The sequence below is a fragment of the Phaethon aethereus genome, assembly GCF_964289735.1.
Source record: "Phaethon aethereus genome assembly, chromosome: 1".
Classification (NCBI taxonomy): Eukaryota; Metazoa; Chordata; class Aves; order Phaethontiformes; family Phaethontidae; genus Phaethon; species Phaethon aethereus.
Window position 1 is genome coordinate 161145724 of NC_138575.1, and position 25616 is coordinate 161171339.

The 25616-nt window shown below is 38.9% G+C and overlaps 1 protein-coding gene across 1 annotated transcript in view; it reads right to left on the minus strand.

Annotated features, from left to right (window-relative positions):
* PCCA (propionyl-CoA carboxylase subunit alpha) overlaps positions 1-25616 on the minus strand; it is a gene marked incomplete at its 3' end in the record, with an annotated part of 301448 nt that overhangs the window by 212796 nt on the left and 63036 nt on the right. Inside the window, exon 7 of the mRNA XM_082013979.1 lies at positions 4172-4303. Within this exon, the coding sequence (XP_081870105.1) occupies positions 4172-4303 (132 nt within the window). The remainder of the gene's footprint in view (positions 1-4171; positions 4304-25616) is intronic.

Sequence of the window (25616 nt, forward strand, 5' to 3'; positions counted from 1 at the left end):
ATGGTACAAGTTTATAAAAGTCATGAGTCATAAAATAATGTCATAGTGTTTTTACAAATGGCTGATTTTATCAAGTTAAAAAGATATAAAATACTCATTTAATGTAAGAATTTTTAACTTCCTAATTTCATGTACATGCCCCTCTGCCAGGTACCAGCAGGTGGAGACAAAAAAGCAGACCTATTCTGATGCAGAGGAATGCCAGGACAAAGTTGTTAAAGAGACTCCTAGAACTGTAAAACATTGTATTCATTATTAAGATCTACATAATAGTTTTCACGGCTGAGAGCATTGGGGTTAGAGAACCTCCAGTTCGTGCCTAGTCTCCAACATCCTCTCCAGCGATCAAGTGATCATTTAATACCAATGTCAATACCCCAATGCAAAAACACAGCCAAAACAGATACCCAAAACTAAAACACAGTGAATTCATAGCCTTGCTGAAAACCTTCAACATGTCTACTGACATCAGTGAAACTAAGTAGACACCCAGAGATACTAATCTTCTGGGTCTACATCCAGCCATGTTCTACCAGCCATAAAACCAAACTGGCTGTACATGGTGAAACAATATTAAAATCTTTCTTCCCTTGCCACTCCTTTGCCAGTTTTTACCACAGCATCTCCTTACACTCATTACTCAGCCTCCACTTTCTTCTTGTCACTTTTTCCTCTTTACTCATTTACAGACAATATATATCCTCAGCTCTAACTTTAGCATAGCCATTGCTCATGTAGATTAATACTAATTCTTTTAATTAAGACTATTTACCACTATCTCTCCCAATCAGCTTTTAGGAAACTAATTGTAGTTACAGATTTTAAAATTAACTACCTTTGAATGCTTTTGTTGGCTCTCTGGCTCCAGACAGCACCAGACTCCGATTCCTTACATGTGTAGACTGGATAACCCTTACCCCAGCCAGCTCAGAAACTGAATTAGGGATGAGAAGAAAATTGCTCTTTGCCAAACTCCTCTCCTCCACGTCTTTCCATTCTCAGTTTCATATTTGCTACAGCGTTTGCCTATATGAGGTTAGTTGTGTCTGTTATGACAAGCATCCTCTTCAAACCTTCCAGGTCCTTAAGTATACCGTTGTAAGGGCTTCCTTCTCTTATATTTTTACTTTAATTTCTACTCACTGGGAATTTTTCTGCATACAACTTCTCCAAGATGTTGTTACAAAAGCTTAGCAGCTCCAATATCTACTATGTATAAGTGCTAAGCAACATAAAGAGGGGGAAAACATTTACCCTTTATTCATGAAGGACTTATGTATCTGCAGCACTATTTAACAAGTGCTGGATAAAGACAACTCCTCAAGTAACAAAGATTTTAAGTGCAGTGCTGAGTTGAATAACAAAGCACCAGAAGTTGTTACTCTATGTTCATTTTAACTATTCATCCACAAAGAACATGCACAATTGATCCTTCTTAACTTCTGGCATTGTCAGAGGCATGAATGCAGTTTTTCTTCCAGCTTTATTAGACTCCACTATAAAGATGAAGCCACCTCTAATCAACTCAAGTATCAAGCAGACATTCAGCTCCTTCCTAGGACCGTTAGAAATTTTCTCAAGAGCCCTCAAAGATTTTGAAAGCTTCATAACTCTGACCAAAACAGGTCTCCCACAGAATGGCAAAAATCCTATTCAGTTTCCAATTCCTTGTGTGTTATTCTCCTGACTGCACCTGGTATTACACAGCTTTGCCCTTCCTATCTTAGTCTGAACTGGCAATATCAGCAAGCTCTAACCAAAGATCAGGCATCCTGTATGACCTAATTACTCGGAGTATTCATCCAAGCAAAAGACATTATTACAGGAAGGAGATCAGAGGACAAACATGGGCATGTATTTAGATCCATAGTAAAGATGAGAATACCAATTATCATCTTTCTGATGGAAACTACAACACTAACAATGTCTGCGGACTCTCCTTTTTGGTGGGTACACTGCAGGGTTTGTTTTAATCTCATGTTCTTTTTCATCAACACTCTTCAGATAATCAGAACCAGTGCAATGCCAAGGTATGTGAAACTGATATGATATAGACACTTCAGGATTAAGCAACTACTGCATTAGTTCCTTTCAATAGCTGAGGATCAGAGTTGTCAACTCAGTCCTACATACCAGTTCATTAGGTGTTAAGACTATCATTGCATATAGCTGATTGCCAACCAGCTCACTTACGTTCTTTCATTTTACATCAGGAACTTCAGGTAACTGTCAAAAAAGGGTGCAATTAAAGGTCTCAGAAACAAGTGCATAAAGGTAAGTAGCTCAGTTTCACTGGTTATATGGCTATCTGTTCATTAACCACTATCCTACTTTGCCAGGTTTATTTCTTTGTATGAGCAGCATAACAGACCCTTACGTAAGTTTTAACTTGGTACAGAAATAAAACCAGCATTTTGAGTATTTGATTCTGCATTAGAAAAAGTTTTGTGCTATTTAGATGACTAATTCAAGGTTATCTCCAAATTAGATGTTTTTATAGAAGTTATTTTCAGTATTCGTAGAAGAATATACAGGGTATCAGACAGAACAAAGGATCTTATGCACCACAGCATGGCTGCTGTTAAATCTTATGAGTGCTAAAGGACCACACACACAAGGGCTGCTAAAACATGCAACAAAAACCTGAAGGAATGCTGCATTCAACTTATCACTGCCAGACTTCAGCATTGCCACAAATGCCAGCCTAACACTCATATGGAGCCCTCCAGAAGAGAAACTATTCTTTGCACTTTCACCTGTTGCAGCATATCCCACTGCCAGGCATTACACGCACCACGCATTTCCATCACGAGTATTGAAGAATTCTCTTGTGCATTCTGACCTCAGGTCTTTCATGATTTTATCATTAGAATCACAGAATACTTTGGGTTGGAAGGGACCTTCAAAGGTCAATCTTGTTCTCTCTTGCTGGCAAAGTTCTCCAGGCATTCTCAGCAGAACAGAATTCTGCAGAGGCTCAGCCCCTTTGCATTCTGTTCAGCCTTTCTCATTTAGTTGAGTTTGGGTTTTTTTCCTCTTAACAGAGTTTAAAATCCAACTTAGCTGACACTATGTTGAACGCGATTGCCCTAGTACATGTTGCTCCTTAAAATACAGTCTGCATTCCATCAATATATTCAGTTGTTCCCAATTACCTTGACATCTCCCATTTCATCGTGTAAATAAGATTTATGATGATCATAGGGCAATATCAATTGCCATAAGTAGAACCCAAAAGGCTTTCCCTTCAACTACATTAAAGTTTAGTTGAAACAAACTTTTCACTTTTTCATGCAACTCAAAGTTGTACTCAAATTTCTTTGGGGGGGGGGGGCGGGGCATGTCTAACTTGACATGTCAAGCACAAAAAATTTCAGCCTAGGAGATCAACATTTTGTAATACACTGAAGTTTTAGGCATGTACAACAAAGGTTTTAAAGAAAAATGCTTATTTACCTATGTATTGTGTTAACATAAAGACACACAGGAAAGCTTATAAGAGCCCAATACTTAATCATTACAGCAGAAAATAAACCAAAAACCAAGACATATTTTATTCCACCTTACAAAATAGAAAGAAACAACCAAAACATTTTTAGAAAACTGTTGGCAATCATTCGTTCTCAAACCCCAGGAAGAACACTAGCTGCAGACTCTGACAAAGAAGCTTTTAGCAGCTTTTATACAGTAGACTATGACAAAGCCAGCTTTTCCCCACCCTCATCCCAAGTTTTGCAACGCATGGAAATCTATACCATATGCACAGACCATAAAATGGAAGCTTCATACAGTGTAACAAACTTCACTGTTAACTTAGGGCTGTCAAGATCTTGGTCAGCAAAAAGTAAAGACCTGAAAAATGTAAAGACATGTGCAGATAATCGAGCCCACACCTGATATTTAACACATTTACCTGCCTTCATGTTACATTTAAGACAAAACATTTTTAGATACTCTATAGTAGCAGTCCTTAATACATCATTTATTATGAAAGACTTTCCTCTTCTCCAAAGCCCTCTTGCTAGTACAAATCTGTATCTCATTTTTTATTACATCTTATTGAAAGAGCAGTACAAATTATAATTACATTCTGCATCAGACCTTCAATAGGTGTACTTCAATTTAGATACTGTTCCTACAGTGGGCAGACAGTAATTAAATGATTTCTCACCTTGACTACTCCATCAAAGCCAGGGATCGTGTTGACCTTTGCATTCTTGGCTAATAATTTGCTTTCAATCTTGTCTCCCATAGCTTGAATAGCATGTGTGTCAGGTCCAATGAAGGTGACACCTTCTGATGCCTGCAAAGACAATGAAGATACAACTTTAGGAGACAAAAATAAAAATCAGCTTTACACAGGTATTGCTATTTTTTTTTCTCTTTTGCAGCTGATTAATGAAACAATATTTAGAATAGTGAACTGTTTATGTAACAACCTAGCAATATATAAGCAGCATTTCAGCCAGTTCATTAAAAATGTGTATGACCTTGTGAGACTATATATACACACAGATTCAAAGCCCTTATAATTAGCATTTGTATAAATCAAAGCCAGGCCAAAGAAAAATAGCTGAAAGTGGAAGTACTCCAGCTTGAAAGTTAGAAATATCCCTTGAGAAAACAGAGGCTAGTTAACTCACCATTGAAATAGCAGCAAGTAATTTACAAAGATATGCTTCCTAAACTGTAATGCAGTTGAAAATTCCATTATGCTTTCCTAAAACCAAACCTTGATGAAACATCAAAATGAAAGTGCAGTCTCTTACTCAACATATTTAGAGATCTTGAAAATAAGGTAATAAGTGAAATAATGTTTCCTCAGGTCTTTCAGGCAACTCTCTTTTCCAATACTAATGTGGAAATAGGTTAACATAAAATACCTTAATACTTCAACTTTAATACACAGGTAGAACGCTGAATTACATTTTTCCCCCTCCTGTTTCTCTATGCCAGCATTAGACTGTAGTGATCAAGTACACAGACTTTTTTTTCAAACTTCTCCAGGGTCAGTACCATACAGAGCTAAAGGCAATTAATTCTGTCAGAACTGTTTCACTGAAAGTTACTGATGCATCAGTGAGTACATGCATGTTTCAGGCAACTTAATATCTTTTGTACAATAGGAAAAACATCAAAAGAAAAAGCATACTAGCCTTGCACAACTTTTTCCAACTGTTTCATTGGGTTTTTTCTTTGCCCAATTCTAAGACACCTGCAAAATGCTTAAAAACAACTTGTTTACTTAATAACAACACTAACACATTGATAAGCATTTAATTTCTTATATCAGGATTTGTGTCTTAATATTTTCTATTTCTGACATACACTTGTGCTGTGTATGTTAGGGTTGCCAGACAGTTATAGTCACTAACAATAAAAAGTAATTTACTGAAGCTTTGTGTATTTATGCAATGATAGTACATGACCACAGAACAGACACAGGAAAAATGTTTAAGCCGGGGAACAATGTCATACTGTTCAGGATCATCTAAGCCCTGAGAGGTCCCAACATGGTAGGGAGTCACTGTTTTCACTATCAGCAGCTTCCTAGCAGGAAGAGTGTAATAGCAGAAGCTCTGTGTTCACAATTTGGTATCATCCTAGCTAACAGGGTGCTACAGGTAAGAGAGAAAAGACCAGGTAAGTATTATAGACACGCAAGGCAGCTTAGTGCAACAAACCAAATGCAGAGCATCACTTTAGCTCCACCGAAGGCTTGTTAGCTTCAACTCACAATGAACTATCTGGGGTTTTATCTCAGCCCACCTCTTCTCCACTACAGTAGGCTTATGAGCTCAGCAACTCAGCGATACTGATTTGATGAACAGCTGTCTTGCAACACAAAGTTGGGAAGACTGTAATAGGAGGGAGAGAAAGGGATACGAAGACTGACACAAGGGTGCACATCTATTAATATTATGGTGCCAAAGGACACAAACACTAAAGTAATTTGTTTTTTTTTAAAGAAGGGAAACAAGCAAGAAGTTGATGTTTAAAATCATAGTGACACAAAGTTTAGAGCTGACCATTTCAGAAACAGCAGTAGATTACAACCTGAAAACTCATACTTCCTTCCCTCTTAACAAGAGTTTTAAATAGGTGCCCGCATACACATACACAAAAGTTCCCTTTTGTCAGACTGTATTCCAGTCTCAAAAAGCTTTATGGAAAAGGTTCACCTACATACTTGGCAACTGCAGATTATGCCATCCCTCTTATCACTCCTAACCTAGAAATACTTTGTTTCTACAGTTTCTGCCATAGTCATTTGCATCCTGGTCAATGCCACTTCCAACTTCACCACATATTGCTTCCTCTCCCCACTCTCTTTTCAAAGTCTACCATCAAAAACACAGGATCTCCAGAGGTCATCAAGATAGAGGGTTCAAAACTTTTGCTTTCCAGTGAAAAGCACATAGGGTACCATCTTGCTTGACTTACTGTCTCTTCTCACTACCTTGGGGCAGCAACTTTCAAAGTGCCCAGCTTAGGTATTCCAAGCAGGTAGCTGAATAAGAAGAGGACAGCACCATTCAGGAGAGATTCATGAACCACCTGAGAAGGAACACTCCAGGCCATTTCAAGAAATTAATCTGCTGCATGCACTATATTTGTTATATGAATCTTACAGAACTATAATATTCCACATTGATACAACCAATACTTACTAAAAATTAAGTACTAGATTATGTGCAACAAATTCACATTACTAATGCAAATATCACCAGGAACAACCCAGATCGTTGTCTTTTGGTTAAATGTATACTTTTGATGTCCAGAATTTACAAACTGCACTTACCTACACATGCACCTCTTGACTTTAACTGCTTTGAATCTCTGTACCTTATACAGAACTGTTGTTTAATTTTGAACAAGCAGCAGCTTAGTACCACCAGCTAGTCCCTTATATGATTAGTCAGATGGTGTAATCATCATACCCAGTTATTTCCCAGCAACAAAATATGAAATAAAATAGTTTAAATCAATGTGATATCACAGGATACCTGAAAACACGTAACGCGGCATGCTGCAACATCCTTAAATAGAAAATAAGTTAGCAAACCAAAGGGGATCCACTGGTGCAGTTTGTGCCCATTGCCCCTCATCCTATCACTGGGCACTACTGAAAAGAGACAGGCACCCATCACATATTTATAGACATCAATAAGGTCCCTTCTCAGCCTTCTCTTCACCAGACTAAACAGCCCCGGGTCTCTCAGCCTTTCCTCAAGAAATGTTCCAGTCCCTTAATCATCTTCGTAGCCCTCCGCTGGACTCTCTCCAAAAGTTCCCTGTCTCTCTTGAACTGGGGAGCCCAGAACTGGACACAATACTCCAGATGAGGCCTCACCAGCGCAGAGTGGAGTGGCAGTAGAGAATGGCCCGTGCAAAGAATGTGGCAGTAACACCTTCAGCTGCTACAGAGATTTATCAGCACTCATCCATTAGCATCCTTAGTTTATGAAACACACAGAAGTGGTGAAACTGCACAAGAAAAACTTCCAGTACCTGATAACAGTCTGTCCATGCACAGATTTGCCACTGTAGCAGCAAGCACTAGGTCTGCTGTACATACACAAGCTTACACACTGCATATCAAACAAGTTCTTCCGAAAGTTCTGTTACTTCTCCACAGGTGTCAGCAACATACTCCAGCCTTGAAGACTAATCATCTGGCTACAGGGGATGTGTCAAGTTTCACCATAAACATGCACCAGCATTTTCTTTAGAAATATACCTGTGATACATGTGTATCGCTGCTCTACGGTACAGACATACAATGTCACAGGTACAGACATACAAGAGGGTATATTTTATAAAAGAACAATTTCAGAATACATTCCATGCCAAGGAAGTTAGTTCTTTCTTTGACTAAGAAGTAGATATTGAAGAGTTTTCCCCAACACCCCTCTATTTGAGAGCAGCAATAGTTGGTTTAATTGTAGTGCCTTCAGAATCACAAGCAGTTCATTCTCTCTTTGTCTTAAACTAGACAAAATCTTTTTTCCACCCTCAGGGAATGCAAGACCCCAAATATAGCAAAAATTAAACAATATCAAAGTAGGACAAGCAGAGGCAAGATGTGGAAAATCCATCTAGGAAGTCTGTGGTTGAGCTGTGTGTGACTGACTGCTCTGGGTACAGAGTGAGCCAAACAGACCTATGCTAGCGTAAATCACCATCCTCTTGATGTTTGGAAAGGACTTGTCCATCTGACAAACTCTTGTGGACCTGAGGTAACTGAAGAGGCTGATCCTAGAAGAGATTCCTTTGCATCGCCTCCTGGAAATTATGAATGCGGAGATTCACTATTACTGTATTATGTAGTCAGAAGTGGATTTAACCTCAGTGACAGCATAAGGAGAACTAAGGACAGAAAGCATAAAGGAGAGAAAACTGCATAATAAACTTTCATAGACACTAGCTCCCTTGGCAACATATACTCTTCTGTGGGCTTACGAATATGTGGCAAACCAGCCAAGCCACTGCCCGGCCTCTCAGCACTGCAGGAAATAACTGAACAGTTCCAATCCAGCTTTAGACAAAACAAGTGATATTAAAACTTTTCCTCCGTCTTTTACCACATTAGTTATGGACAATTAAACACACTTTTTGGTGTCCTCAGTCGAGCCAAGATATTTGAATCTGCATATAACACCAGCTCAAACCAACAAGGAGGTATGCCATGTACAAAAACACAGCCATCAGGAATCTTGTGTTTTCTCTTTCAGGATCATTTGCTGAGGGGATTCTTCCGCTCACACCACACTGACGTGGCACAACACACTCCAAGTGCCCAGCTGGTCCAGATGCAAAAGGCCCTATAATTATCTCACCACACAGAAGCAATGCAATAACACAGGCATTGCGTTTGTTTGTTCCCTGGTACCTGAAATGGTTATTTGTAGAAAAATGTTTCCCATCTCTGAAGAGGAAATGGCTGAGAGGATGGAGATAACTCGGGAGCAATTGCAGCTGCTCTACCTTATTGAAAATAAAAACTTTCCTATCTAAATACAGAACTGGTTTTAAACAAGCTCATGAAATTTATTGGAGAAGCCAAACGATCTGCTGCATACAGCCATCAGATCATATCTTCTCAAACTCAGACTTACCTGTGATGTTTTCAAGATTACCCAAACTCAAGGTGCTACTTATCGGAAGACAGTAATTCACTCAGGAGAAAGGGCTTAACCCCAGCACCACTGGCTGGGTAGGCTCAGGTAGCCTGCAGTCTGTCAGGAGTTACCAGAGAAGCAACTGAGCCAACCTAGCTGCTTCTCCCCCATTCTCTTTCCTTCCTCTCCTGCACATACCTTCCCACAGTGCAATCTATCCCCCTTCTCTAGGGCAGGCTCTGGCACTCCTCAGTTGACCTAGCTGACCAACATGGCAGACAATGGCCTAGGTTTTTTTGCGAGAAGTGTTTTCTGTTGCTTTTGTGAGCTAAAATTAGCTAAATAGAGAAGCTTAATGGGCATTGGAGCAAGGGCCACAAAAGTTTCCCCCATCTTGTTTGGAATGAAATAAGCAGAACTGTTGAAGCCAAAAGATCTTCAGAATATGCACACATTCATATACACACACAAGAGAAAAGGCAACACTTGGAGGTACAGTAGCATCCTTCATTAGAACAAGTTTGTTTTTTTACAAAAAAGCCATGCTGAAAAAAGCGAACTACAGCCTTCTGTAGAGTCTTACAAAAGAATAGTATAGCACCTCTTAAGAGACCACTGTATGTGATATAAGCAGATGGATAAATATGCTAGCGAGGGAAGGGCTGTAGCATCCTACTTTTCTCTAACTACCGTAGATACCAAAAAGCCTTTGGTTACCGTAGATCTTTCTGGAGGTCTGGCTTTTGTTTTGTTTGAGGGTTTGGGAAGGAGATGGAATATTACAACCTTGAGTTGCATAAGCAGCAGGCAGGCAGGCAGTGATAGCAAGTAGCCTGGGAAGCAAAAGGTTCATTTTCATTTTTCAATCATTAAGGTTGGAAAACACCTTTAAGATATTCAAGTCCAACCATCATTCCAACACCATCATGCCCACTAAACCATATCCTGAAGTGACACTACACATTTTTTGAACGCTTCCAGAGATGGCGACTCCACCACCTCCCTGGGCAGCCTGTGCCAATGCTTGAACCACCCTCACGGTGAAAAAATTTTTCCTAATATCCAATCTAAACCTCCCCTGGCGCAACTTGAGGCCATTTCCTCTCGTCCTATTGCTAGTTACTTGGGAGAAGAGACCAACACCCACCTCACCACAACCCCCTTTCAGGTAGTTGTAGAGAGCAATAAGGTCTCCCCTCAGCCTCCTCTTTGCCAGACTAAACAACCCCAGTTCCCGCAGCTGCTCCCGCACAGGACTTGTGCTCCAGACCCCTCATGACCTTTGTTGCCCTTCTCTGGACACACTCCAGCAACTCAACGTCCTTCTTGGAGGGAGGGGCCAAAAGTGAACACAGGATTTGAGGTGCAGCCTAACCAGTGCCAAGTACAGGGGCACGATCACTTCCCTACTCCTGCTGGCCACACTATTTCTGATACAGGCCAGGATGCTGTTGGCCTTCTTGGCCACCTGGGCACACTGCCAGCTCATGTTCAGGTTCATTGGTGATTGGGAAAGTGACAGAGCCTGATTCAACTTGCTAGAGGAAGGAGGTGGTGGTGAACTGTGTTGCTCAGCCTGCCAGACCACACTGCTTGTTCCAAGTTCTACTTCAAAATAAAAACTTAGTTACTTGGCTCCAAATCACACTGCATTTTAGGAGCCAGACCCACCACACAAGCTATGTCACCACCTGTGACACTATACTGTGCCATTTTAAATCTCTGTACTCACTGTCTCAAATAAGAGTATATACTGTAAGAGAAAGTGATACACTGGAAGTGTTTCTTTAGAAAGGGAAAAGCTAGCAGAATGAAAAAGCCTTACCTAAAATCAAACACAGCTGCAAGAAGTTTGTCTCACTTGAAACTGAAAATTACAGAACACTAAAGCATTCTCACAACCACTACCTTAATTAAGAAAAAAGATGATTGCTGGACAGCAATACTAAGAAACTAAAAACCAGAATACACTAATTACTTGGAACTAAACCAACACAGATGCCAGTTTCCACATTTAACCTCCGGCATGGTGAGGGAGATGTGTTAACAAATTCCTTTCAAGCCACTATTCTAAGAAATACATCTGATTTTTTTAATCCTGGTGTGAATCTGTTCACACTGGTCTCCAAAGTAGAGTTTAAACTATGCAGAGCTATGAAAATACATTAATCAGTTACCAGAAAATCTTGTACTACCTTTAAGTTCTATAAGTATGACCAAACTTCCAAAGGACCAAATGAAAACAAGCCTTATCCAAGCCCCAAATATGCCTTCTTTAAAGAACGCTAGGAACAGAATGCAGGAACAGCATATATGTATATATCATATACAGAGAGATAGGCATATTTATGTTTTTCAAAATGTAGTATATTCAAATACTTGGAGGTGGGAAGAGAGAATTCAATCTGTTAGACTACTCTAAAGCTCAACTTAAACTGAGTTGCTGAACCAGTATAAACACAATCTAAGGCTACTTAACTCCACTGCTCTGAGAAAGTGTGCACCTCAGAAAAGGTGCATGACTTCCTGCATAAACACCAGGGAACAGCCAGAATAAGTCTAGATGGTCAGCATCACCTTAAGCACAAATGCTGCATAGAAAATAGTTTTTAAATAAACATTAAAGTAGTCTCCTCTTTAATTCCACAGAAGTAGAAAGTGTTACAGTTTTGACTTTGTAAAATCAGACTAAATCTATAGACATCATCTTTAACAAGATGCAAGTTGTGAACTCATACTATCATAGAGTATATGTACAAAGGGTAAGTGCACTTGCACTGATTCAATTCTACATTTTAAAGTTTCATTAACCAAACACTTCTAAGTTGGAAATTATATTATTATATTATACTTCTAATTGGGGGGGAAAAAGTGGTATTCAGCTTCCAGGTCATATCTTTGAAAGTGAAAAGAAGCACAGAAGAAGCTGTGAGAAGAACAAAAAAGTACCTCTAGGGCTCTGTACTTACAAGTTTTCACTTTGGATCTGATCATTAAGCTGAAGATTTACTCAATAATTTCACTTTAAAATAGTTTAATGCTTTAGATGTTCTACATATTTTCTGTCTTTGTCTAGAACCCAAGTGCAATATCGAGTTATCCAAGTTCTTAGAAGCATTTCTCAAATACAAACGATAACACTTGAACATGCAGTAGTTTCTATGACATGCCACTGTCAATGACGAATTGCTTCGTCACCTATAAAACATTCCACACACACACATCACCCAATGCACAGGAACTTAGCCCTGCTGTGTTGCAGAAAAGTTTGCATATTTTGACTATATCAGTAGTAACGAATACCTAGAAAATTTAGGGAGAAACAAACGAAACCTAAGAGTTTTCCCTGGATGGTTTCCATATTGCTTTTCTTCACTTCATGGCATAGAAACCACCCTTGATTTTTACATGATAAAAGGAATCTGTGGAACTAATCCTAGAAACCTCTTTCTGTTTCCTTGCTTAACACCTCCAGGCGACAGAAAAGACAAAATGCTTCATTTGCATCCTTAAACATTAGAAACTGCGAATGAGCCTTTTCAGCTGCAAATGTTATTGCATCTACATTTCCAGAAGAGAAAGAAGGTTAAACAGCCTACTCAGGTTTATGTTAACTCATCTCTTTTTAGCACCATGAGCAGCACAAAGAGCAGAGAATGTGGAAGCTTAACAGCCCAACCTCTTTCTTCATTAACGTTCAATTAGATCCTGGAAATGGATATAGCTGCTGATTACACGAAGATAAAGAGAATAAATCAGGTATGCACAAAGGAAATGGCAAACACTAACAAGTGTAATCTTAGTCTTCCCAATGATCTAGCCTTATGAAGACCATTTCATTTTTCATGCAATACAAAAAAGTTCTATCACTTGCATGACCACACAGGATTTTTGCCTGATGTAAAAGCAGAATATGTTTAACAATTAATACAAACTCTTAGTTTAAAATGTAATGTGCCAGTGTTGCACAAAGCCACCCCGACCATGTTAGGTAAGAAAGTTTCCCTGCTTAATGTGCTACATAGTACTCAGTCTTATCAATTAAACAATAAATTTGAGCAACAGTCAAATAGCCAACCACCACCATTAAGCTACTTTATTTCACAAGTACTATTTACTCTTCAAGAGTATTAGATCTCCTAACTGACTTTTTTTTCACTACGATTCAACCTAAATGGTATTTTTAATTTGTTTGGAGTGAAAAAAGCACTTGGAATTACTGTACTGAATTCAGTAGAGAAAGTTAGCAGCACTTTATTTTCTATGCCATTTGGCTTTCAGTCTGGAAGAAAAGTCTTCAGCTTGGCAGAGAACGCTCAATGAGATATTTAACACAAAATATACATTAGTCTAAATGAAAACCAGGCACTCATGGAAAAAACCACAGGACAGAATGAGAGGGAGAAATAGGACCATCCTTCTAGCCAGACCAATACCTCACATTGCCAAGGACCCAAGTTTGACATATACAAAATTTTCCATATCAAACCATTAAAATTAAAGTTCAGACAAACAGTATAACACAAACAGTTCAAAAACCTAAATGTTAGAGCAGATTAAAAAATGCACAGGCACAAAACTTTTTTTATATAGCCATATTATTTCTCCTGTCTTACAGATGCATGTGAAGCTTTGAAAACGCATACAGAACACAAATGTATAGCCTGATTAGTGAGTGCATTTTGCCATGCCTTAGCTTGTGTTTGGCGAGGAGGAAGAGAGACATGAGAATACATTTAGAAGTTAACAAGTAATGAATAATTAGCACTGTGTTATTGAGATGTTACATTGAGCTTGCAGTCAAAGGATGTTAATCATATGCCTGAAAAAAAAAAACCTTAATAATAAATCAGAACCTGGAGAGAAAAAAAAAAATCATGTTGAAAAAAATCTGTCTGGTATTTTTTCCAGACATTCTACAGTGCTTCAAAGTTAAGTGACCATCATTATTTTTATACTGCATATTCAGAAACCAAATTAAAATTTAAGATGACTGTCCAAGCTCACACCACCCTGAATTTACTGATGAGTTAAGCATCAGGAATCCCGTTATGGATAGCCAGGAAGATAACTGACCCTAGAATCAACTTCCTAGTAACCACTCTGCATACTGAGAAAGAGTTGAGCAAAGCACACAACTATATTGAAAAGTGTCATTCCTCAAACACTGTAAAAAATGAAGGCACTGAATAAACAACACTTCTTAAAAATAAGGGTGTTAAGCCCACTGCCCTGACCAAATTCTAACATGGATAACTCCATTTCACCCACCTACAGCTCCCTTCTCAGCTGGCTGGTGTAATGTAGGATCCTCCCTGTCCTCACATAAAGGCTACCAAGTTGCTTCCTGCCAAATATCTGCCATTGCTGATATCAAGACAAGTTGATATTTCTTTGGTAGATATAGCCACCCTTAGAAATATTTGATAAAGACTGTTTTGATGACCTTCAGGAAAGTTAATAAAGATGCCAGGAACTACACTACAAGACACAGAGCGGATCAGCGAGTTCATTTTAGAAAACTGGAAGCCTCTACATCTTGTTAGTAAACTGGAGCTATTTTCCCCACAAGGGAGCCATTAAACAGCACTAGATTTAATTTCTGACATTCAAAAAACAACATCATATGGTAAATAGGCATATTTATTCAAAAATAAATATCAATATGTCAATCACATTAATAAACATTAGTTAAGAGCTAAACAAGCAGTCAATCCTATCAACAAAAAGTGCATGCGCACACATTTGTTTTTGTTGGTTTGTGGTTTAGTTTGTTCTCCCTGCCAAACCAGGTTTAATTCACTGAACCAACACACTATCTTCTACCAAAGCCAGCATATACTGACCCTGCAGTTACTAAAAACCACACAAGTAAGGGAAGAATGGCACTGGGGCAACAGTTGCTCAAGATTAAAGCCATTATAAAACCCCAAGTACAGGATGCTGCCCCACAGGTAACAGCAAACAGTCACAGAGTAGCAACCCAAAAAGAGACAGCACCCCTACCCCTAGTCTCAATTCCTCCTGCCTCTCACACCTCAAAGGAGTCCGTGTAGCTGCGCAGACATCAATTCAGGAACCATACAAGCTAAAAACAACTAAAGGGGTAAGGGGTACTTAGAGGATATTGAGGGACAGCCCCCAGAAGGGACAGTGGCAGAAGTGACAACTGTCAACAAATACACTGTCACAGATGTATAATGAGGTACATCAGGGAAAGCATGCACAAGAGGTATAGGCACGACTGAATGAGGCAGGATGACTGAAGTGACATCTGTGGCAGAGAGTCACTAACAGGGGGTTAGAGGTACTGCCATGGTGATGGTAATGACTGACACAGAAGGTGGCTGCAATCATAGTGGCAAGCAATACTGGAAGAAGGTGGTCAAACATGGGAATGGGTAGCCCAGAGAGGCTGTGGAGTCTCCATCCTTGTATTCCAAACCCAACTGGACATGGCTCTAAGCTACCTGCAGCAGTTGATCCTTTTTTGAAAGAAGGACTACATCTCCAGAGATCCCTTCCAAACTCATTTATTCTATATCCTTAAGTGTAGAATATTTGGAAGATTAGTATCTTTGGCCACATGAGGACGACTACAGCAAGCAACTGTATAGAGAACTTTGCACAATCCTTGTTAAAAAAACAAAACAAGACCCTCTTAGATTGCCTGGGATAAAGGGGTAGAGATCTTCCTACTGAATCTCACAGCGTCCACTTCTTTAAGAGGAAGTAGAGCCTCGTCATAATGATCTTTCTTCTCTAATAATTGGTGATGCTGCTGTCTCTAGCCATTTATTTCTACCTCTGTACTAAAGTATGCTGTTCCCATAGTTGTGCAGACAGAAGTGATACCCATTAGTTCAATGACGTAATTGTTTTAAACAAAAAATTCTGTCCAAAGGTTCCCACCTCTGAAAGACAAGCTCACCCAATTACATCAGGAGGTCACCACAGGATGCAGCACAGGGCTGCAAAGACACAGCTGGAGGCAAGCCCAGACAAGAGGGAACTCCCTGCAGCAGCACTACTGTGAGAGCACTTGGAAGAAGAACCTACAGTCTGAGGGAGGGAGGATGGTAAAGTATATATATGTCGTGGTTTAGCCCCAGCCGGCAGCTAAGCACCACGCAGCCGCTCGCTCACTCTCCCTCCCACAGCGGGACGGGGGAGAGAATTAGGAAAAACCTCGTGGGTTGAGATAAACACGGTTTAATAGGACAGAAAGAAAGAAGGGAACAATAATGATAATACCAACAAAGGAATGTATAAGAACAAGTGATGCCCAATACAGAAATTGCTCACCACCCCGTGATCGACAGCCCGTCCCCCAGCAGCGATTTCCGCCCCCCCGGCCAACTCCAGTTTATGTACTGGGCATGACGTCGTATGGTAGGGAATATCTCTTTGGCCAGTCTGGGTCAGCTGTCCCGGCTGTGTCCCCTCCCAGCTCCCCATGCACCCCCAGCCTGCTCGCTGGCAGGCCAGCACAAGAAGCTGGACTGTCCTTGACGGCTCAGCAACAACCCAAAACATCAGCACATTATCAACAGTTCCTCATCCCAAATCCAAAACACAGTCTCACACTAGCTTCTGTGAGGAAAACCAGCTCTATCCTGGCTGAAACCAGGACAATATACTATATGCATTCTATAATGCCCTCTCACCAGTTAAGCAAGCACTAATGTACATATGGGATGACAACATCAGGCAACATAGCCATAGTAAAAGATACCACTTCACGAATTCTGTTAAGCACTACTGTCTTATCTCCTTCACTATTTATTTGTAAAAGGATGCATGTAGTAGTACCACTAACAGAAGATGTTCTTATTTAAATCTTACACACAGTTCCTTGGAGAAAACTGTGGACTAATTACCCTGTAATGAAAGACGACTAGCTCTTAGAGCTGCCTACTGAGAGAATTCCAATATGCAGCATTTAAGTAAATGAAAAATTCATTGATTCCCCCCCCTCTTTGGAAAGTGTTCTAAGAAAATTCTAGTTTTTTTCCTGTACATCCTAACAGCTGATTTAGTCCTTTGGTACTTATGTGGCTCTCCCTCCAATTTCTATTTATGTTCAACTTAGACAAAGCCTACATTAGATATTATAGGCAGAAATGTGTGCAATTTGAACACTCAAACATGGGTGTTCAAATAAAATTAAGAAAAAAGGCTCATGTGCTTTTGTAGCCAAACTTAACAAAAAACATTACTCCTAATTTTACGGTCTTTAAGTAATGAGACTTGTATATACAAATTTGGATTTTCCACCAAGCCCTGTTCTTACATATTCTCTCATGTTCCAAACAGGCAGATTTGGCCCTTCGCCTTCAGTTTAAAAATAAAAACAAAGAACTACATGTGATCATAAACATCACTAAATATTATAAAAGCTTCAAACTATTTTAAGAGTTTGTGCATATTATACTGCTTGGCTAGCATGAGGGAATATCAGGGAAATTGGGCACATTCATATCTATCAAACAAAATGTGATGAAATAGCAGTATTACAACACTCGATGCTACAGCTTTGGGATAACAAACTCTCACTATCTCAGTGTCATAAATAAAACTAGTCAATAATGCGTATCGATATGTAGTACTGGAGAATTTATAGGAACTTATAATGACACAATCCATGAGATCCCCTTGTGGCCCTGCTCCCTATGAACCACAACCATTCTGAGCTCAAGATAATGTACTTTATGACAAAAACATCTACCATGTATTCTTGAATACCACCACCTCTGGATCTGAAAAATAAATTTAATCTGGTGGCTAAAGGTAGAACAGCTTTCTGGAACATACACAATGAAGTTCCTCCCTCCCCCTCACAACAGATGGGTCTGGGAGTTGGACAGTCTGGCTTCACTCGTGCTATATAAGTAATTAGACAAACAAATCTGGATCCTGTAAATAAGCATGTGCTTGAAATTAAGCATGCTTAAACAGTTGCAGGATGAGGGCCTAAGTTTCAAAATTTTAGCCTATAGAGGAAACCAGCCTATTAAATTATGGCAATCTTTCTAAAAAGCTGGTATTTCTTTCTTTTCAAAGGTCCCCCCAGAAATAGGGACAGCAAGGGGCAGAGAAACTTGGGTAAGCAGAGACTACTCAATTATCAAGTACCCTTTTTCTTAATGCAGCTCATGTCTCAGGAGTGCTTAAGATGGTAAATAAGACCACAGCACCCTGGAAAACTTTTTCTATTTTAGTATTTCAGCTAAATTATATTAAAATGGTGAAATACAACAGAAATTCCAGAAGTCCAATCTCTTATTTATCCACTGGGCTAGAATTACTTGGAAATTCTCAGAAAACTGGATTTTCACTCATGAATTGGAAGTTGAGAAGTATGTGCAACTAGATGGTATTCCTCATAAAGCCAAAAGGAAAAAAAAAAATCCTTAAAGGCAGAATATACTCTGAGAGATTAACAATGAAAAAGCAACAATAGACATATACAAAAGGCTACATTTAAAGAAAATTACTTGGTAACTTAATCTATCTGCAGCATTAAATACACCGAAAAAAACTTTCTTATCCTGCCTTTTTATACCCATCAACATTGTATAGGACATCCATAATGCACACATACTGGATTGAGACAAACTGCCTTAAACACACCTTTTCAGAATCTGCCACATCATTCACCACCTACCTCCTGCACCCAAGAAGAGAGGCAATGAGACAAGGAGAGACCACAACATTAGTAACAGAAAACTGCATCACAGCACAAACGCACACAGGGAACAAACACAGGATGCCAGCGCAACTTTAACCCCAACATGCTGTAACTCCCAAAAGCCCAATTTTATAGTCTCAAAGTCCCTTCACCATCCTTGTGGTCACCTGCTAACAATATAACAGATCTTGATCAGATGGGTTCAGCCAAAGAGGGAATAAAAGGAAATTTAATTGCCAACGGCTATAAGTGCTGTACCACAATAACTAAGTCGATCTAGTGCACATTCTGCCACAACAGAGTGGGGTCTCAACCTCTAGGGTTTTCATTTTTCACATCTAGTCCATTGCATTTTGCTGGTGCTAGCACTACTTCTCATTCTGGATTACTTCTAAGCTTGCTCTAGAAGACTACCTAAATAGTAGTCCCAGCACACAGGAGACTGCAGGAACACGTGATCAGGGCCAACATCTCCTTGCACCAGCAGAAAACTTTAGCTTATGGGGATTGTGAAACTGCACCTTTGCACAAAATATCCACAAGACAGAAGATGGTATTATGGTTCCCATTCCTTGCTTTGCACAAGCAACCCAGGTATCACTGGCAGCATGAGCTACAGCAGGACTTGAAACATTCACTCTGGAGTCCCAGGAGGGAGGAAAGGTTAGCACAGTAAGGAATTTGCCATGCAAGCTCTGTATCATCCTCCTAAAAAGTAATTGGTCCCATCATTGAAATATCTAGAATGATTAACACTGCCTGTCAATCACTTGTTAAAAGAAAGATCTTTTCCCAGTTCCCAAACAAGGATGCCTTTCATCAGGTGAAAGGTGGGAGGGGACCTGCTCCAAATTAGAGATTTTGACAAGTTTCAGAGTTATTGCTGAAAAACATTTCTGCATCAGCAGAACTCCTTCCCTAAGCCTCATCCTTAGGGTACTACCTGAATCTTCACTAAAACCTGACATACAAAAAGTCTCGAATGGATGCAAAGTAAGCATATTATGCATGTAAACTATTAGCTTGGCAAAGTTTTAAAAGAGAAGAATCACCACTTCCAGCAGGAAATAATTGGTTAAATATGGTGCCATGATGATCTCTCCACATTATCCTAATACAGGATTTCATTAACTGCTCAGAGGCAAGTTAAAATTTATTCCTTTCCCATGCCAAAATTTCAGTCTGTGTATTTTTTTTTTTAACAAAAACACAATCTGAAGAGCATATTTATTAGCCAAATTAGAAATTCAAAAACAAAAATCAAAACTAAATGAGTACTGACAAGAGGGCTAGAGATACCAGCTATACAAAAAAAAAATAGCTAATCTGACAGAAGATACTCACAGACAGAAAACAGCTTATGAATTAGAGCTGGTGCTTAAGATGGACTTTTTTCGAAGAATAAACAAAGATCCTGGTTCACAAGATCTTCAATACAGGAAAGAAATGCAAAAATACGGAACTCATTAACTCATGTCTGGAATAAATAATCTTTTTCACTCTGAATATAAATACATTTCCAAAGAATTCAAAAATATTATGTATAGTAAGGGGAAGTTCCAAAAATACAGAAAGCAAGACCAATACTGTCACTCTTTCCCAGGCAAGTACGCCCTCTAATTTTAAGGACTACAGTCCAGACACCAGGTCCCTAATCCTGTAGGTTTTAATGAATTAAATATCAAGAGCTTATCCTTTAAGAAAACAAAATACAAGCTATATTAAGTAGTCTCTTACACTTATATTGCATTGTAAATATTTAACTATTTACAGTTCAAAAGCTTTTGGCCTTTGCTGCTCACATTTTAAACAAGGTTTCTGCTGAAAAATTACTATAAATGAAGTGCACAAGACTCTTCCCATTGGAGAAGCTTGACAGGTAACTTAGAAAAGAGGAGAGACAAATGCCCATATCTTTGAATACTGCTTTGCCTGGCCACAAGGACTGCTTGCATTTCTCCATTTTCAAACAAATGGAGGGTTGAGATTTTTTTTGTGGGTGCAGGGATTAAGGTTTATTTTTAGCTTACTCCTTTTTATTTTCCTTCAGATCCTAACAGAACTGGAAGGCAAAGAAAAAGGCATAAACCAGCTTTTCATTATACATGTGCATATGACATCGAACACATTGGGGATTTAGTGAGCATAATTAGGTTCTTTGGATTCTGACAGATAAAGTCAACAACAGACATCACTGATACTGTGATATAATTACATTTACTATACTCTGCAATATCCACCATTACACACTTAAAAATGAAGTGTCATTTAAGTGTTGAACAGTCAAAAATGTGATTGATGTTACAATCTAGTTGTTTCTATCTTTGCTCTTCCCAGCAAATTTTTGTTCAGCTCCAGGACTATGTTTTCACTGCTATTTATTCTTCAGCATTACACCAGGAAACACATACAGCAATCTTTGCTTGAAGAGCAAAGCTCTTCATTGCAGATGTATAAGTGGTTCATACAAGAGTTCTTCTTGTTCACAAAACAAAATTAGAACTACATTCACCCTATAGATCTCAAGTCCTCCTTCCAATGTATTGTATTTCAGTGAGTTTATGTAAGCATATATATTTTTATAGGTATTTTACACTTTTGCTGTCTTATGATGATTCTCTCATTGGTCCATTTATAACACTTTTTCATGAACAAACTGAACATGTTGGTGTAAGGACAGCTTCTGTTTTACTCACTCATATGGAGCTCCAATTCCACAATTAATCTGGAACCTATGGTTTTAATCTCTGAAGAAAAATTTGACAATGCTTAATATAATAAACTTTTTTCTCTTGGTCTGAATACATACACCATTTATACATATTATGATATGCCTTTGTAATCCACAGAGGAATATATGGATCTCCACACATACTTCCTAACAGCCAGTTTAAGTTTAAAAAATGGCATGGAGAATTAAGACCCTTAGCTATTGTACAGAAACAACACTATTATCCAGCAAATACCAGCTGCCTTAGTAATGGAAAGTTACAGTATATAAACAGCTCAGACTTTTTTAAATCACCATGACACATTCGAGCAGAGTTTCAAACCCCACTAAAGATCACACTGGATCCTTGTTATAAAAAAGTGTCTCCATTGTTGGCTATTACTATGCAGATAATGTAGCTGAATGCTAAATTCCTTTAAAGTACACAATTCAAAAAAGCAACAAGACATACTAACTGCTTGATGCCTAACAGCATTTCCTTTCCTGCCTACCAAAGAAAATCTCAGTTATTTTCCATTCTTTAAAAATAAAAGTTAGAAAAAGAGTGCTCTAAAGTCCAACTCAAAGTCACCATCCTAGAGCATTATGACAATTTTAAGACTCAGATTCAGGTTTCTGTAGTATGCAACTGTACAGCAGACCTGATCAATCTCAGCTTTAGCATAATTAATGTAAAGTTACTACATTAAAATGATACCTGTAGTTTTGACTGTAATCTTTAGAATATGGTCCAACATTCATGTGAAACTTCAGGCTGCAAGACAGTAAAAAAGGCCAAACTCCAGCTATCTTCTCAGTTACAGGAATACAAGATCAAAACATGCCTATTATAATCGAACAGGAGAGTAAGCCATCAAAATTTAAATTTAAACTCTTAATAGTAACATTAATTATTTTACTGCACTCATTTTAACAATGGCATTCAATCATCACAGAAATAAAGCTTTGTAGCCTGTGTTCATCTGTGCTGAATAATCTAATCATCTATCTTATTCTTCTGCCACGTTCCATCTCCATTTCAACTCCTCTAACTGTAGTAACTTTGCTGTCCAAATATTTTAGGAAGGTTTGTCATTCTTAAAATGGAAACCAATCATCAGATTTTATTTGCACTGTAACAGAGCAAGATACAATCACATTACACTAGAAACTCCTGAAAAGGGAATAATATTTTATCACTCAAAAAGGCTGTTTTCTTTCGCTACTTTTTAGATGCAGTTGTGATGACTACATTTTTATAGTATTGTGTATGAAGACTGATGTGCCATTACATGACATTGAGAATACCTGGCACTACAAATATTTCATTCATGGAGTCACACATTCAGTAGGAAACCACTCCTGCATTTAATGATAATGCAGATTTTACAGAAATTAACAGGACTGGAATCTTAATACACAGACAAGAATTTGGGTGGGGTTAGGGGGTGTTTGGTTTTTTTCCCCTACTCTGCTGCTGCTCTTTCCCCAGTTTTAAATTTTGGCCACAAATTTCCTAGTCTCCAGTTCTGTGGAACATCAACTACAAAAACAAATTTAGGTATTTCTCCTAAATAATACAGTAGTCAAAAAACTGGGGCGGGGGGGGTGGGGACCAACAGAAAACAGACTCAAGGCAAGGAAGGAAAGATAACATTTGGGTTTAACTGCAAGAGGAAGAATGCCTGGTGTTGAAGTCTTATGAATACTTTTTTCCACAGCTGTGTGGCAGAATGCTAAACGAGTCTCAGTGGTATGGACTTCAGTTCACGCATGAATATACTGCAGATACTTTATCCTTACTACTTCAATTTTAGTCTGTAATGGAAAATTCAAATCGTAAATTCAAAGAAAAATAGTTCTGTACTTTTCTGGCACTTGGAGCCAGAACAATAGCCTGAATCATATTTGAAACATAATAAGCAAATATATAGTAACACCACTTCCATGGATACAATATCCGTACTCAATTCTTTAAGCTGTCCCTTACAGGTTTTTTTATGCTGTGAGGTATGCAGTGTGTCAGATTTTTATCTTTTATTTTTTTAAACAAAAGGAAATGTTTTAGCATTAAGTATTTGACATTAGAAGAACAGATACTGTACTTAACACATTTAAGTTACATTTGAGAGCAAAAGCACTCACAAAAGCAACAGGCAAATCACCAGAAATAAGCAGAGCAAAAACACTCTAGGAAACTAATACAAATTCATTTTCATGAGAATCTTTAGCTTCTTGCCGTAGGAGCTGTTTGAACCTCCCATCTCTTTAAATTCTGTGTCAGTCAGGACCAACACTGAACTACAACCATAGTAGTCCACTTTCAATATTCTTGAAAACCCATTTAAGGATATCAGTAGGGGGTAAATTAAAGCTGTATGCATTAGGAAGCTAATAATTTGAAAAATGTACAGGGGCTGTGAACCCTGAAGTTATCAAGCACTGAAATGACTAGAAAAGTGTTTTGTATAGTTGGAACTAACAAAATACAAAAGAATTGTTGTAAAAAAAAGTACAGCTATGATCTACTACACAACCTAACATAATATTAACATCTGAAGTATTACAAAATCTAGTAGATGAAACATTAATTTCTTATCATACACACTTTTTACTATAGGTATAGTGGAGAGGCAGGGCTAGTCTATAGGATAAGAGAACTCAGAGTGCCCTTTATCTTTTCTTCATAAACACTGTTACTCAAATATACTTTTGTCAAATTCTAAATCTCATTGGACTCAAGTCTTCCACTCCAAGCACTTCTTCCACTTCTTGCACAAGAATTTCTCTAAGCATCTGTAAAAGCCTAGATCTTTCAGTGAACAAAAAGAAGGAACAGCTAGTACTGTTTAAATTGTTATTTAAGGTGAAGTGAAAAGGAGAACCAGGAGGACTCGAATCAACAACTCTGAAATCAGAATGGAAGCCATGATGTATCATGGTAAACATGATATATCAGAAATAATGTCTTTACCTTTCTCATGAAAGTTACCCATATTTCAGTTCATAAGCCACCAAAAAATTCAATTTGCACAAGCTTATAGGGAATTTTGGAGAGTCTAGCTGTCAGGTACTATGAAAACTCATTACAACCAGAGCATGCTCCACCCACCAAAGGATCCAAACAGGACTCCCTGAAATTGCTCCTTGCAGTTGGAAATAACTGAAAAACGAGGACACTTATCTCCTATGCCTTCTAGATTAAAAAGCCAAGACATTCTTTAACACAGAAAGACAAGAAAGGAGAACAACATGTAAGGAAGTAGCAGGACATGAGGTGAGCAGGAGGGGATAAAGATCAGCAAAATGTTTTGATAAGAAATGCATTAACATGTATAAATTTACAAATATGCTAGAAATGAACAAGGTTTTCCAGCTAAATTAAATATGCATGTGCCCAATGCAAGAATCACAGAATTCATGGGTTGGAAGGGACCTTTAAAGGTCATCTAGTCCAGCCCCCCTGCAGTAAGCAGGGACATCTTCAACGAGATCAGCTTGCTCAGAGTCCCATCCAACCTGACCTGGAATGTTGCCAGGGATGGGGCATCTACCACCTCTCTGGGCAACCTGTGCCAGTGTTTCACCACCCTCATTTGTGTGTCTATTACCTGGCACAGGAAGTTATCCTCCATCCAACTCCAGGAGTCTCCTGGATTGCCTACAGCTCACTGTGCTACATTTCCAGCAGATGTCAGTGTGGCTGAAGTCCCCCAGCAGGATGGGAGCCTGCAAGCATGATGCCTCCTTAGCTGGAATGAGGAGGCTTCATCACCCTCCCCTTGATCAGGCGGTCCGTAGTAGACACAAACCACAAGGTTCCCATTGTTGCTTTGGTCTCTGATTCTTACCCATAAGCTTTTGATCTGCTCATGACTGCTCCTTGGAGACAGCTCTTTACACTCTACCCATTTCTTTACAGAGGGCAATGCCTCCGCCCTTCCTTCCTCGCCTGTCCTTTCCAAACAGCCTGTAGCTATCAGTAGCCACACTCCAGTCAAGGGATTCATCCTACCAAGTTTCAGTAATGGAAACCAGGTCATAGCTTTCTAGCAGCACAGTGGCTTCCAGCTCCTCCTGTTTGTTGCCCATG